The 17,214-nt window shown below is 34.1% G+C and overlaps 1 protein-coding gene and 1 long non-coding RNA gene across 7 annotated transcripts in view; both read left to right on the top strand.

Annotated features, from left to right (window-relative positions):
• The window catches only part of msi (RNA-binding protein musashi), a 139,772-nt gene that overhangs the window by 78,067 nt on the left and 44,491 nt on the right, over positions 1 to 17,214 (top strand). For 3 of the 5 annotated variants that reach the window (XM_089470682.1, XM_089470687.1, XM_089470684.1), the window contains exon 3: positions 13,999 to 14,043. The exons of the other annotated variants lie outside the window; for them this stretch is intronic. In XM_089470682.1, coding sequence (XP_089326808.1) covers positions 13,999 to 14,043 — 45 coding nt within the window. The remainder of the gene's footprint in view (positions 1 to 13,998; positions 14,044 to 17,214) is intronic. 5 annotated transcript variants of the gene reach the window in all.
• Positions 1,940 to 9,223, top strand: LOC149270520 (uncharacterized). 2 transcript variants are annotated; one of them, XR_016270411.1, is made up of 4 exons: positions 1,940 to 6,630; positions 6,731 to 7,889; positions 7,976 to 8,505; positions 8,630 to 9,223. It is a non-coding gene; the product is annotated as an uncharacterized LOC149270520 (long non-coding RNA). The 2 variants fall into 2 exon arrangements; XR_016270409.1 differs by having other exon boundaries at positions 1,940 to 7,889.

The raw sequence follows: 17,214 nt of genomic DNA, 5'->3' as shown, positions 1-17,214 counted from the left end.
CTGCTGGAAATTGTGCTTCGCCCAAAGCTCGATGACTCCTCAAAAAATATGTATATATGTATATTCTATAGATATGTAAGACAAGCCTCAGGCGTTAAATTGTTGTTGTTTGTTTGTGTTGCTTGACGTGGCCAACGAAAAATTTGTATCTTATGGATGCACAGCACGTTTTCAATTGAAGCCAAAGAAACCCTTTTGGCATGCATTACAATACACAATTTTATGGCAAATTAAATGTAATTAAGTGCACCCACACTCACACAGACTAGTTGTAGCAGATTGATGTTACCATGAACATTTTAAGTGCACTCAGAAAAAAAAAATTAAATAAATAACTAAAAAAACCAAATGTTAAATTGCAGTCGAATATGGCTTGCACGAATTTGCAACGCAATTAATTTTTATTGTTGACAAAAATTCGCCCTTAGAGTCATTTAACACTTCATTCGACACATCTGCGAATGTGCTGTGATAAATGCAACATGCAGCAAATGTATAAGCTTCGTTGAATACCCTGGATAGCAAAAAGGTCAATGTTTTCAATAACGATACAATATATGTATCAACGGATAATCGTTGTGTAAACTCGATATTATATATCATTTGTAGATAAAAGATATTCAAAATATTCACATTATTCAGATCATCCTTTATGCAATGTTTGTATGTTTGTTTTCTCTATCGACCGATCAGTGCAATATTATGAAATTTGCTTATATTACAGGATAACCTGTCGTACATATGAATTGAGCTTCTCGCTCTTGCTTGCTTTAATTGAATTACCAAAATTTTAACGCCTGCTGTTACCACAATCCTTGAATGTGTGTCATAATACATATAATCTCAATAAAAATGAAAACTCAATTCGTCATGCAATGTGTCGTCTGAAAGGTTAAGCAGGCTCTTAACTGGGTCGGCTCGGAGAGTCTCCACAGCTGCCACTTGTGCAACCTTGACAAGCGAAATCTAAAGGCGGCGCACACACGATTTCCGCAAGTGGCTTTTGCCAACTTGTTATGAAAAACCTGTTAAGGGCAGGCCGACCACAGGGCCATGTGTATAAAGCTCTGGGCTAGAAAGGAACCACGCACAAAGCGTTGTTTTTTCTCCTCTTTTTTAATGTCTACTTCTTTTTGTTAAAAGGAAACGACTCGAACAGGCTGCCAGTTGGCCGACACTAGCACATGCAAAGCATTCGTGTGCAGTTGCTTACCTGTTTAACACACACACACACACGCATACATACACACACAAACGCACGCACGCAGCTCTGCTTCTGATTCAGTCCAGTCATGGCAGCCGACAGCCTGTGAAGTTCACTAGCTGAGTTCAAGGTGAAGCGACCAGAGTTTCTATATGTATACCCTGCATATACATATACATATACGTATATACCTATATACATATACCTCGTTCCACTCACGGCAGCTCTGGTTGGGGTCTGCTCTTGCCAGAGTGCGTCTTCGGCTTCTCTTCTTTACCGTCATCGTCTGCTGGGCTTCCTTTTGGACTGTATGTTTTTATGTTTTTTTTTTTCTTAATTTATTTTGTACCCAACTGCTGCTTGCTCCCATTTGCTTGAGCAGTATCTTTAAGCACTTTGGGCACATAATTACATGCTGCTGGCATATACTAATGTATGTATATATGTCTGTATCTTGTAATGCCGAATGCAAGTGCTATAAGAGTTATTCGTAGGGTCTGCAAAAATATATGGAAAAATAAATTAATATTTGACAAGACAAAATAATTTTTAGTATGGACAAATATTAAGCAGAATTCAATCGCTGCTATTGAATAAAAAGTTATGCTAAAATAAATAGAGTGAAACTTAAGTTAATTTAATAGGTCAAAGATTTGATTTGACATTTTAAAAAATTTTCAAATTAAATTCTAAAAAAAATGTATTCAATAAAAATAATTTATAGTTATGATGTTGCTCATTAAAATACTATATGAGACTGATTTACTAAATCATATGATAAGGTTTGCACTCTTATCCCTTCAATAAATTACCTTAGCATAGTTCCCTTCTAAAAATATCCTTAGCAAAGTTACTAAAGCCAAACATCTCCTTCAAACATCTTACAGTAGGGATTGATTAGCAATATCAGATTTAAGCTTTGCTTAGCAAGTTTTCAGTAACTGTTCGGCGAGTCATTTTCAAATATACTCAGAATTGGCTCTCACACAGTTTGCATCATATGTGTCACGGATCAGCATATATGTAAATATATAATCTCTGCCTCATTTCTTCGCTTGAAATAGAAACATTTATATAACCCGGTTGTCCTCATTCATTCATATCTCATTCAATTCAACTGAATTATGAAAGAGATGAATAATTGCCTAGAGTGAGGGTTGGGATTGAGTGTTTCAATGAGATCATCCAAAAATTGCTACCAATGCTAGGCAAAGGGTATCAACTGATTCGCCTAATAAATGAATATATATACATATATGTGTGAGCCATAAATCACATACTCTGTTACCTATTTGAGGTGCCCCATGCTCCATGCTCCCAGCGTGGCAGGTAAAAAACGCGTGTGGACAAGGCCGGAAAGCTGCGTCAGCGAAGCGCCAAGCGTCAAGCGTCAAGCGTTGTGGTGCGCATCAAAGCGTATGAAACATAGCTGAAGGCAGAGCAGGGGGCGTGGCATGCCACAGGCATAGAAGTGCAGAAAGCGAAACACTGTCAAGAGTTCACTTGAGTTTGTCAACTGTGTTAAAATATTATGCTAAACTCTTAGATACGTCAGGGTGTATTTATGTAGTGTATTCGCCAGTCGGCTGTTTTGATATGCTACTAATCAAATTGGTCTGTAAAAACATTCGCGATAGACAAACAATTTAGCATTGCGCAGAGCGTGCCGACATTTGAAAGGCGGGAAGTGTAGGAGGCGTGGTCTGCTATGTTGCACAAGCGTAATTAAATTTCAATTAATGATTTCAACGAGCTGTTGTTGCTGCTGCTGCTGCTTTGAGTGTAGCAATATTAATTAAAAGTGTTGAGGACTCATAAAAATTAAAAAGTGTTGCAGAAGCAACAACAAAAGCAAAAAGCCAACAAGAGCAACAACAGAGACGACCGCAATATGATTATTGAAACAGCGTTGATTGTTTTTGTTGTTGTATTTGTTTAACTGAACAACAACGGCGACAACAAGTTTGTTGCCTCGAGTCCAAAAGCGCGTGTGGCAGCTACATAAATAGAGCAGCTGTTGATTTTACCAAGCCAAAACACTTTTCCTCATTGTTGCTGTGAAACGTATAAAAAAGTTACTCCCATTGGATGCTGCTGCTGAATACGAAAGTTGATTTTCTGCGAAAAATAATGTTTACGAGACAGTCGATATGAAAGTCAAATTTGAATAAATAACAAGGGAAACAAATTCATTCTTCGAATCTCAATTGAATTTGTTGCTGTATTTATTAACTTAGTATTAATAGCTTATGCTAAAAATATGTATATCATTATCGAATTATAAATTTTGTAATTCGCCAATTTGTTTTCCATTTATATTCAATCCCAAAATTATTCGAAACGAAATGACAAAAGAAAGCCAAACCAATTTCCAGAAATACAATGATGAATTTACGTCATTCGAGCTATAAATATTAAACATTGGTAATAATTGATGTCTGTCTAAAATAAATAGTCCGAATTCCCCAATTGCAAAGTTCAATTCGCTTTAAATAAATGTTCATATCGGATTTCAGCAAAATTTGTGCCCCCTTTTGTGCTTTGGCATCTTTCGGCATCTTTCTTACAGCATAGAAATGTAATTTATTTCAGTAATTTTTGCTTAGCATTTGATCCAACTCATAGCAATGCTTTTTGGCATTCTCTAAATCGCCCGGGCGTATTTTTGGCATGTTTGCAAATATTTACGAATTTTAACACGTTTTGTTTACGTCCAAATTTTGACACACGAAGCCTCAGGCATAAATTTTAGCTTGAAACGAATTTGGTTTTGAAAAGCGAGCAATCAGGAAAAGTCAATAAAAATAAAAGGTCAGGGATGATTGACTCCATTATGAATTTGCTTATATATGTAATAGAAATAGAAATTTAGCATATGATGTGTCTACATACTTTTATGCTAGTTTTCACTAATGAGAAACTGTTTGCATATTTAAACTTGTTCAGCTCGCTGAGGGAATATGGTTTCCCACTAGCACATCTTTGGCTTCCCCTTGGCTTAATTGACCCCCAAACAGATTTTATGACCATGCTTCTATATATGTATAATATGTGTGGATCTAAAATGTGGGACGCATTCTCATATTTCTCATTACATCCAACTTGTGGGCAGCTTAGCTCTTATCTAAGGCGCCTTAATGTGGTTCACAATATCATTGGATACCCTGGGCTTGGATCATTTCAAGAGGTGTTACTTGAATAGTTTGTTCTATGTTTGTGGTATCTTTTGCTTAATATATAATTTGCTTAATCATGTAAATTTTGTTAATTAACGTCTCCTTTCAACTAGCTGACGGCAGTTCAATCAATTGTTCTTGCCCAGGGTATTAGTAATAGTGTAATATCTATGACGGTGCAGTTCTTGTGAGTTTCGTCATAGTTATGAAATGCTCCTTCTATGCAGACATATCTAGCTATTAATATGGGCACATGCCGACCAAAATCTAAGCTGAGAAAGTAACAAAAACAACAACAAGGATAAGAAATACCATTTTTGGCCCCTATATAAGCCTAGTCATGTGTGTACATCTGTCTATGTGAGTGTGTGTGTGTGTATTTTGGGGTTCTTTTGTGCCATCATGAAAAGCAATTTCATGTTATGAATCCTTTTTTCTGGCCAAGGCGAAGCAACGCGCCATTTCTGTATTTATTGTACAATAAAATATTATATTTACAGTGAACGAAAAAGCGGCCGTCTCATGTGTGTAACCCTTCTGCTTTTTGTATAACCGAGTGTTTGTGTGTGTGTGTGTGTGTGCTTCGCTAATAGCTAAAAAGTTGCTCAGCTACCGTAAGCCTCCTGCTCTCGCTCTAGCACAACCATTGCTCGTCCTTCGACATGAGAGTCAGCCCGCCTCTCTTTTCTCCTCTAAAGGCTTTGCCATGCTCTGCCTGCGGTTGAGTCTCGCCAACTTTTTGTACTTGAGCTGCCATTTCGCTGTTTCTCTAGACGAGCAACAACAACAACAACAACAGCAGCAACGACTGCTGCAATGGGCATAGCGGCAATTCGTTACGGCTCACATATCGCACACCCGCAAAACACACACTCACACACACAGACTAGCACATAGTTATACAACCTACATATCCGTTTTGGCGCCCCAAAAAAACTATACGGATATGGCTAAGAACAAAAAATAAGGACTAGCAGCTACTCTATACTCTATAGGACGTTTTTTTATCAACTAATATTCTATTTAATTTAACATTTGCAATATTGGCATATAACAGTATTTTATAATGTAATTTCAATATTTGAAATTAACATTTATATAAAATTATTTTATTATACAACTTCTATATGTTACATATGTAATAGAGAAGATAATAAGGGCATTCCAAGTTTGATATTATTTTGCTGCCTTATCAAAAAAAAAAAAACATGTGAAACTATTTTCTGCGTATTTGTATGATTTCGACATACGGATAAAGTTGCTGCTCGCGTAAAAAGACGGCGAAAAATCTTGGCCCGAAAGTAGACTATATGCACATACACACTCACATACATGTCTTGGCTGTGTATGTGTGTGATAAGTCCAATTTCTATTACGATTTCGATTATTTGTTATTTGTTATTGTGCATTGTACTATGTTTGTTGTTGTTTTCTCTTGTTGAAATTGTTGCTATAGCTGTCCACGTTGTTGTTATTGTTGTTGTTGTTGCTATTATTGCTAGTCATGTGCGCCGCATTTTTCTGCTATTCTAACTGACAACATTCGCTTTGTTCGGTTTGCCCAAACTCCCAGCTGCACGAATTTTTATACTTGCCCAAAAGTTCCTTCTCTTTTTTTGCATGGGTGAGCGTGTGTGTGTGTGTGTGTGTGGAAATATATGTATTCTTATCAAACTTGATGCAGTAAAGATGCTTGTGCTTTAAAGTGTAACTTGTTGCTAAAATGAAGCGAAATTTCAACTAACAAATCACATTATTATGATCAAGTGATAAGTATAAAAATATAGCCTTTGATTTCTATTGACTTTTTTTTTTAAGATTAATGTATTTATTTATTATTGCTTTTTGTTGATATTGTCAATAAGCTTTAAATAAATATTTTTTAAATTAGCTGATGTACAGTATTCATTTCATTTTCTTTTTTCGCTTAAATTGTATTCCTTTCTCAGTCTAAGCTGACATTTTTGAAATTCAATTTACATATTCTAGATCGATTAAAATCAAAATTTCTACAAATTTACATACAAATTGAGCAAATTTTTATTTTTGTCTTTTAACTTCCAAGTCGAAATGAAAGAAGGAAATTTATAAAACAAATTTGTGGACAAGTTAAAACATTTCGAAGCATTTGATCCCAAGAAAATTTTATTTGATTTGACTCTGTTATATTGTTTCTGCTATTACATTTAGGACAAGGCACAAAATTCGTGCATTATATATTTGAAGTTAACGGACGTTAGCAAGCTAAAGGTATGTCAACCTGGAGGGTATTGTCACATTTTGTGGATAGTTGTCAATAGCAATTCTGTCGTGAGTTGGGTGTAAATCGCAAAGTTTTCCATTTTAATAGCCTGTATATATATGCACGCTCTGGTTAAGCCACAAGCCATTTAAAAATTGATGCGACCTCTTAACGATGGCAATTGAACGCATATGTCTCGGATGTTTCGACTGGCCATAAATGGCATAATTAACGCATATTAAATTATATTCATACAGCCAAACTGTGCAGTTTGTCCTCGTGGAGCTGCGCAAAATCGATGAAAGGAAGTTATTTATGCATGTGGCTACCTATAGAGCGAGTATGTTGCTCAGAGTTCACATTCTGATGAGCTATATGAGCTATATGACGCTTGGCTTCACAGCAAACAAAAATGGGAGGAAACATGTAAAGAAAATATTCGATTCTGGAAAACAAAAAGAAAAAAAATATTAAAAAACTAAATATATGCGAGAGGAAAAATAAATAAATAAAATGTTTACTTAAGTTTTAGTAATGACCAAGCGTAAATATATTTAACTTTGAAAATCAGAATCTATATATATAAAAGAAAGTTGTGTAAAAGTGAAGGCTGCTTATAACTTGATTTGGGCTGAACCAATTTTCATGGTTTTTGATTTGTTGGATTTGTCTCCGCAACGAGTTTAGTATAGGGTCTTAAAAATACTGAAAAAATTTGCCGAATACTTGAAAAACGCGGTTTTTTCCCCAAATGTTCAAATTTTTTTTATACCCAGTAGGTTTGGTAACAGTGACAGTTTTGACAATAGTGTAGAAGTAAATAAACAAATGTAGTCAGTCAGTCTACGGTCTCCTGACCTCGAGCAGACCTGACTATTCAAAAAAAAAAAAAAAAAAAAAAAAAAAAAAAAAATTTTCAAATCAAAAGGAAAAATATTTCAAATCAAAAATCTGCAAAAAATCAAAAGATTAAAACCTGACTGTTCAAAAAATAAATAAAAAATTAAAAATTCGAAATTAAAAAAAAAAGAAGGTAATTATTAAAAAGTGTATTTTTGGCTTTTTATATTTTCGGACTTTTAAACTTTATAAATATTTCAAATCAAAAATCTGCAAAAATTAAAAAAAAAATCAAAAGATTAAAACCTAACAATCAAAAATAAATAAAAAATTCAAAATTCAAAATTCGAAATTTAAAAAAAAAAAGTTAATTATTAAAAATTGTATTTTTGGACTTTTACAAAAGCTAAATATCTCGAAAGTTCAGGTATTTGTTTGTCTCAAACATAAATTTGTGTAAATTATTTATATTTATATTTCTCGATTGTTTTATATGGTTTTGTGCGAGGGCAGTATTACTATTAATAAAAATGCCGCGTCCTAGAAGATCTAATCTTTCCCGGCGGACCCATAATGCAATTAGGCAACGGAATAGCGCGAGTCAATTATCTGACGAAGAGCGAGAAATCGCCCGAGAAAGGCTCCGCGTTAGTACCCAGGGAAGAAGGGCCTTAATTCGTGCTTCTCAAAGAGAGGCAGCCCGTGAAATGGCAATAAGAAATGGTTCAAGGATTGATTTGAATCGAGCAGCGTTTCGATATGATTGCACCATTGATTACAGCTTGAATCGTTTAGTTTGCATTGGTCCAATGGACGTTGTTTGCCAGCATTGTGGCGCATTGAAGTTTGCTGGTGAAACGCCCGGTTTGTGCTGCCTTAGTGGTAAAGTGACATTGCCATTAGCGGTCACCATAGCCATTGCGTTCCCTGCTTTATGGCGAAACACTAGAATCACGACATTTTCTAGCGAACACTCAAAAATACAATGCCTGTTTCCAAATGACATAATTTGGGGCGGAAAATATTGGAGACGGATATTTAAGGTAATTTACGTTAAAAATTGTATTTTCTATGACTGCCAAAAAAAAATTTTGAATAATGTAGTTTGTTAGATTTCTGTAAATAGTGTTTGTAAATATAACTATAACTATGGCTTTGAATTTAAAGATTCAAGGCCAGATTTGCCATCGCATTGGATCATTGCAACCTATTGAAGATGCACAGCAAAAATTCTTGCAAATATACTTCATGGGCAATATGGAAGAACAACTTGACCGGCGTCAAGAAATGAACACAGCTATGAAAAGAGCAATTCTCCATGATTTGCATGCTTAGAAATTTAAACCAACCAAAACTGTGCAATGGAACGCGTTTGGTGATAAGAAAACTGATGAGCAATGTGATTCACGCGTTGATACTCAAAGGAAAATTTAAAGATGAGGAAGTTCTTATTCCTAGGATTCCGATGAGCTCAACAGATATGCCCTTTGAATTTAAACGAATTCAATTCCCGCTTCGTCTTGCCTTCGCCATGACGATCAACAAGTCACAGGGCCAATCTTTGACTATTTGTGGCCTCAATCTAGAAAATGCGTGTTTTTCTCATGGTCAATTGTACGTGGCATGCTCACGTGTTGGCAAACGATCCGCATTATTTGTTCTTGCACCCGACCAAAAAACGAAGAATGTCGTTTACAACAAGGTGCTTGAATGAAAATCCGATTAATAAATTTATCAGTGTATCCCAGCCTGAACAACATAGCTTTCAACAATTTTTTACCTAGAAATAATATAGAGGGCAATGCAACGTTTGCCGGGCCAGCTAGTAACATAATAAATGTTAAAGAAAATAAATCAGAACAGAAAGCTCAAATTATAGTAAGTGTATGCACAAGTCAATTCGATTGAAAGTAAAAAAAAAAAAAATCAGCTCAGTAATTTTAAACGTTTTTCATTTCCATGCGCAGTTGCAAATATTTCATATGCAATTTTTGTTGCAAATGGATAAAAATATATGTAAATATTTATATGTATCTATATATACGTAGATTGACTACCATTTATATTCTTCAACGCATATCTGTATTTTTCATATATGTTTGCCAGTTCATGAAAGATTGACGGCAAGCGCAGTTATATATATTTTGCATCGAGCCAACGATTTATGTGGGGCGCGCTCTCAAGGTTAACTGCAACAAGCAAAGCAAACTGATATAACAAAGCGACGAATGCATTGCAATTAAAATGCAGTTTATGGTTGCTATAATAATAATAATAACAACAACAACAAATTGCAGCAGCAACAAAAGTCGCGTAACCAGTCAACCTCAGAGCCAGGCAAAAGAAACAACAACAACAACAACAATAACAGCAAAGTATAGACTAAAGCCCCACAAGTATTGTCAGTAACAATTCGTCATTCATGGATTTATTCAAATATACAAAGCTATATGTTGTATACAAATATATACGTATATACATATATATATATATAGTTCACTCTGTGTCAGATTTGTGTATAAAGTGCGCTGAAACGCAGAACTGACAACAACAACAAAAAATGGTCTGGACTTATACGGTAAAAACTGACAGGGTTGTCAAATAGCGCGAAAAGCTTAAAAATAGTGAAAAGAAATTTGCGACTTTTTGTGTGTAAAGCTCTTATTGTCTTTCGAGCCGCTTAACTTTGTGAAAACTGAAGAGATTTTTAAGGATTATACGTGAAATTCATTGTTAACCCACTTGGTACATTAATCTGAAAGTTTCCATATGTGTCAGATATTTAATTATTAAACTTTTTAAGTGATGTATGTATTTTGCGATGGGGATATTTTTTATAGCTGATCAAAACTAAAGGAATTTTTTTAATGAAAAGCTAATTGTTATAAAAGGGGAAAACTTGAGTAAGTGCTATTTATATATATTTTTTATTAGACTTCAATAAACACTATTTGGTCTGAATATAAATAACATCTCTATAAATACTTAATGACTTTAACGTATATTAACTTGGAGCAGAGCTGATTTGCTTTGTTTTCCAAGAAAGCATTTAACTAACAATTTATATCTGGTGCGTGGATTCAATAGACCCTTTTCCCCCAACGCTTTTAAACCGATTATAGGCATGGCGTACATTTTAAATGCCGGCTGTTGGAAACGCCGCAGCAATTGTCAGATAAAAAATGTATAAGCATAAGCTGAAAGGCCGCTAAGGGAAAAGATTATATTTACACAGTTGAAAAGTCACACACACACATTGTCTCTCTATCTCTCTCTATATGTTTAAATGCATATATGTATATATTTTAAATTTGCTGCAAACATTTAAGGTTTTTTTATACTAATTGAAGATTTTATTTTCTATTTCCTTGCAGGTAAGCTACAACTCTGGTTGGGTGCTTGCATTGGGCTCAGCTAAAAATCGTAAATATCTATTAGAGCTACATTTGATCATATATTAATATATATTTATATACAAAAATCAACATGTATGCATTTAACCTTATCTTATTTATAATATCGAAACTCTGTTTATGTCTACAAACATATATTATGGATAATAACAACAAGCTCCCTCATCCAAACCGCAACATTTGTAATTTGTATTCACTGTAGCTTTATTTATTTAACTTTTCAACAAATTTATTATAACCAAAATGAAAAAAAAAGAACAACATTAACCATGTGTATACCCTAACCGCAACCAAAACAAAACCCCTCCGTCCCTCCTCTCACGTCGAAATAACCAATTTTTGCTTTTATCTAGTGCAACAAATCGTGGCAGCTGTGGGGGCAGAGGCAAAGATTCTATTATATATTGTACATTTGCATAAACAATTTATGGCAGGAAATTAAAAATGCTTTTTGTTTGACAATTTGCCAAACATTTTGTATCCGCATTTAGGCAAGAAGATTCGTAACATTTGCGCCAAATTGAAATGTTAATGCCAAAACTGCTGCCAGATAGACTTGATTCATTTATTTTTGATTTTATTATAATATTCTTATCAATCAGCTGATTTAAATCTAATGCGCTAATTATATTTTTGGTTTTAATTAGCTTAGCTAGAGTGAAATGCGCAATGATATATTCCTGGAGCTCCTCATATGAATATATTTTTCTCTATTCATAAAATCTCACTTGCCTGATTTTTTTTTCTTTTTGAATTTTTCGTAATATGCAAAAATTCATGAGTGCAATTTATGCTTCTAATTATGAGCATGCCACAGGCATTTTCCGCCTCATGCTTTCACCTCTCTCTCTCTCTCTCTCGCTTTCTGTCTTTCATGCTCTTTCACTCATTAGCCTTTTCAGTGTAGAGCTCGAGAGATGGTGCTTGTTGACATTTTGGTGTCACGGATTTATTTGGTCGTCGAGCTTTAGCTAGCTAACAGGGTTTTTAGCCTGCGATGCGAATAATTAGGGTAGAAGATGCACAAGAGCTCGTGTCAGCTGAAAAAGGTGGGAAATGTGTTGGCGCTTTAAAAAGCTGTCAGCAGCAACGCGTTAGAAATTTAAGCTCAAGATGTGTTGAATCTTGAATCTGTGTCACTTAACATGTGAGTAGGAGCCTCTGTGATGTTAGAGAAACAAATTGCTGAGAGCAACTAAAGTTAATTTATTTTAGATAAGGTCTGTAAAATATTTTGAATGTTATCCATGAGATTTAAGCGCATTTATTTGTAATTATAAAAGCATAAAACGTCAGAAGGCATTTTAATAGAGCTTATATTTAGTTGTTTAATAATATTTACGTACATCCACACAGCTGTTTATGTTATTAGCTATTATGAAAAAGAAAAAAGAATATTATTTAACATCAATATTACCTGGATTTCTCATGTTTCACATCGAATCATATCATATTTTCAATGCAAATTTTAATTAAATAATTTTCAATTGATTACCACCATTAGCTAGTTGACAATTCAAGTTTCTCTCTGCGGTTTTAGCTTCTCATAATTGGCAGCTAATAAAATCAAAGGATATCACGCATTCGCCCCATATGCCACTCTGGGCTGTACATCACAGTTATTTAAATATTTAAATTAACCCAAAGAAACTAATATAAAATTTATGTCTATATTATAATTCGTATAAAAATAATCATCGCTATCGTTGTTCTTTTTTCTAGCTATTTATTATATGTGTGTTGCTGTGGTCCTTGTTGTTGTTGGTGTTGTCTCTAAATGTTAATTATAAGCAGCTCATTTTAATAATATGTATTGCCTATTCATATTATAGGGGCTGTAGTCCTGTATGCATATATCGTATTTTTATGTAGTCTAGTTTTAGCTGTTGGTTTTAACCCTGACTCCACTCGCGCCCCGCAAAGTATGCTAGCGTAAATGGAACATATATAAATTACATTTGGCAAATTATGTATATATATTATGCAAAATTTATGACAAAATTTATGCGCATAAATAAGCAAATACAAACACGAGCGAAAGCAAGGCTTAATTATTAAGCCTGCATATATGCGTAGCTTACATTTGTTTCTTAATACAACAACAAAAAAGTAACAATTTTTATGTTTGATCAGTGTGAGAGTGTGCGTGGTATATACATACATACATTATGCTATATGTAAATGGTTTGGTTTGGTTTTGTAATTAAATGTAATTAAATTCAATTGGTTTTTTTTTCTGCTAGCCACAAACGTGTTTGCATTTTACATCAACATTTTTAACATCTCAAATTATATTTATTTCTTGTTTGCTTATATATTTATAGCTTAACATGTAGTTGTCCCTGTTTTTGTGTGTACACTGTACAGGTTGTATTGTTTTCATGTGTAATAGTAAATCATTTCGAATAGGAAATTGGAAATACTACTGGTCGAAGTGCAATTGGAATTACATTTTGAAAATATTTATAATTTTTTTTTTTAACTATCATATAATTACTCCACTTGACAAACGTCTGCTGCTCCTCTTAATCATTGTAAATATCTATTACTAAGTTGTGAACATCTCTTAACAATGTTGAAAACTTGCGCATTTTGTAAATACAATGCCAATAATAAAACGAAATACGTAGTATATAACCAATAATAACACAAATATTCCTGTTTCATTCAATCGAATAGCATTCAAAACAAGTGGTCGGCCATACGATATGTAAATTCATTTTATATCCTTCCCTTATGCACACAGACATACACACACATATATTCTTACCCTACATACATATACATTTAACTATGCATTGCAAAATGTGCAACCAGAATGTAGTTCGCATCTATAGACAGAAATAACATGTGCTCCCATCTCTCTCTTTCTCTCTCACCCCATAACCAACAAACCAAAAAAAAAATAAAAATAAAAGAAAAAGTAAATTGCAAATATTTTTGCCAATCCAAACCCAAATATCAAATACCTCCAAACTTCCCAAAAAAAAAAAAAAAAAAAAAAAAAAAAAAAAAAAAAAAGGATAAAGTATAAACCGACAATAAAATCTACATAGAGAGCAATTGAAAATTTTTTATACCAGTGGAGACATTTTCTTTTCTGGTTCTTTTTATATATTGCAGGTTTCAGACACCAATAAAAGCGTTTGCCTGCCTGACAGCCACAAGGTAAGCTCTAAAGCTGCTACACCGAACACAATTATGAAATACCTTTTAAATTTATACATAACCAACATCTAACTACATTAAAACATCATAATTTTTTTTCATTAGCTAGCTGCATTTATATATATGTATCTATATTTATACATATGTCTACATGTCGTTCGATTAGACTTGATTTGGTATCTAAAGTCCATTGGCTAGTGTTCAAATGTGTTTTCAAATATTGTCAAATTGCCATTTCTATTAGATGAAAGTAAAAACGTATCTGAATTAATTTAAAGTATATTTTCAATGTGTAGTAAATAAATATAGTTAAATAGTTTATGTAATCAACATTTTGTGTATACAAATTTTTGATTTTTTTGTTTGAATATTTTATATTATTAATTTTGGCAACATTATATATATATATTTTTTTTGTATGTCAGCATTTTGCTGTGCGGACGTTGTGTGTAAAGTTTTACTTTAAAATTTATTTTTAAAATGTAGACTATTTTTTTAAACATTTTTGTAAGACGAAATTTATTTATGTAGCACATTTTATTCTTTTGTCAATAAATTGTATTTACTCTAGCATTGCATACTTCATTTCAATTTCACTCCTTAAATTTATTGGAATTTTCTAATAGACATTGCAAAGTTTCTTTTATTATATTTGCATATTCTATATTCAAATTAAATCGAGTTGAAATCACAAAGTAAATGGCTGTATTTGTTGATTGCCTAGTGTAAATGGGCCAATTATATAATTGCTACTGTATGCCACATGCTGTGCTCTTGAGCCTCTCTGTTTGACAGTAGAAATGACTCGAATATCAGAATTACCGTTATATTTACAAAGCTGTCTGTGCATTTTGTGGCCAAAAAGGGCAGCAAGCAGCTAAAAGGCATTCTGGTCAAGGCTTGAGTCTGGACAGGATAGCAATTAATTAGTGTGACTATATCTGTTTGTTATTACAATTTTACGACCATATACACACCCACACACACACACAATCTTGTCCATATGCAACAGGTCGGACAGTGAGTTGGGCTGTGCAGGTACATATTAGAACCCGTTTGACAATGTTTCAATCCGAAAAGACGTTTTAATGTTTCATAAATGTGTGCTACGTGTTTATGGACAACGGTGCGCGTGTGTGTGTTGATTGTGTCTTCAGCTAACACTTGATTATTTGTTGTTATTTGTTGCTGGTAATGTTGGTCAGGCGGCACGTTTCGGTTGTTAAATTTCAAAGGTGTTGTTCAGAGGGCCATTGAAGTGCATTTAATGACCATACTAATGTATTATAGTTGTTAAATGTAGTATGCGCTGCGTATTTTCAATGATAAAAGCGACAGCAATATGTTTCACATGAATCATCCGAGTTGTTAAGAGAAAAAAAGCTGAAAGCGCCGACTTAAACTGAACTCAACTGAACTGGGGAATGAGTTGTGTCCTATTGCTACTGCTGCCAAAAATCGATTTTCATTTCATTCACTTCAATGTGCGACTAATTCACAGAAATATGTGGAGGTAGCTTCGGACTACTTACTGTCCTCACAGTATATTGGCAATTACTTTTTAAGCTGACTTCTGAACGTGCTGCAGATTTTTGCCTTCAGCTTTTCCAGGAACTGCATCCAATACCAAAGCTTTTATTAAAAACGCTATGAGTTTAAATAGAGAGTTAGTCAGTTATGCATTTCTGTTATAGTTCGTTTGATTATCTTCATATTATTATAATCTTAAGTGACAACTCTATGTATCGTATGGTGTTTCCTTTGAAATTTTCTATAATCCGATAAAAGCTATATGAATTTTTAGTAGCCACTGCTATGCAGACGCTATAAGTTTATCATCGAGCCAATTACACGCATGGACATACATAATTGAATAATCGCAATCGTAATCGGCGATAATGACAAACAGTTTAGCGCACATAGAGCAACACACCATAAAAAAAAACATGTGGGAAGGGGGAGGGGCCATAACAACCTCTGTTATATGCAACAAAGGCGTCTGCCCTGCAGCACATACACAAACAGTGAAAGAGTGAGATAGACTGACAGACAGGCAGCTGGCGCAGACGGCACACAAGTCACAACACATGCACACACACACACTCACTCATACACACCCGTTGTGTGGTATGCGCGATATTTTATCCGCTAATGTGCAATTATAAACAAATTTCGTTGTTTGTTATTCAAAATGCGGCAACAGCAAAACAGTAGAAGGAAGGTGAAACTAAAACACGCCTATTTGATGATTGTTGTTGCTCGAGTTGTTAGAGCAGTGGGTGTACGCTATAAACTGTGTGCGCATAGTCATGCATGTCATGCAATGGCTTAGCAGGGACGCAAACCTACCAAGTGCAATTGGTCGAACGAGAATGGTCGCACGATGCGTGCAGCTGCCACATTTGCCACATGTTCAGCTGTGGAAAACAAGCGGGCATTGCAAGCGATCAGCTGGCAGTAAGTGCCTGTTGTTATTGTTGCTATTTAAGGTGCTAAAATGTCAGGCTTAACAAAATGTTGTAAAACACGCAAACAACTGCCGCAGCACTGAGCACTGAAAGCTGAAAGCTGAAAACTGACATCCGCAATTGTGCAATTTAATTGCTTTGCAATTCATATCATGTCGTTGCTGCTGTTGTGGCAGCAGCTGCTGCACCAAAAAAGTAGACTACACGAAATTCCCAGCGATTTCGAAACAATAGCTGCTGCAACCAAGCAGATCTGGGTTGGCTGGCATAGCAGCTGATAAAGCACAAATTCCAAACAATATTTTCAACAGAATTTGGAAAAGAAAGCAGATTTGTATTTTGTAAAAAGGGGATTATATAGAGCAATGCAATTAGTATCAGTTTCAGCTCGAATTGCTTTATCACAAAATGGAAAATATATTCCTGTAATAATAATGAACATAAATAAATCATATTACTAAATAATAAACTTGAATAAATATTATTAATAATATCAAAGTTGGGTAGTTTATTCGAAAAAATATTCCACATATTTTTCAAATAAATAATTTTACTTTTTTTACAATTTGTGCTTGCAAGGATTTGTATGAAATTGTTCATATAATAATATTAAATATTTTTACTCATAGTTCAATTCACTTTGAAGTGGAAACTTCAGCGAGTAATGTCATAAAATGCCAAACTAATTAAATTCTGTTTAATA

Source organism: Drosophila arizonae, chromosome 2 (genome assembly GCF_054131065.1).
Source record: "Drosophila arizonae isolate 15081-1271.41 chromosome 2, UAZ_ARI_1.0, whole genome shotgun sequence".
NCBI lineage: Eukaryota > Metazoa > Arthropoda > Insecta > Diptera > Drosophilidae > Drosophila > Drosophila arizonae.
The sequence above is the reverse complement of the archived record's forward strand: the minus strand, read 5'-3'. Positions and strand labels throughout refer to the sequence as shown.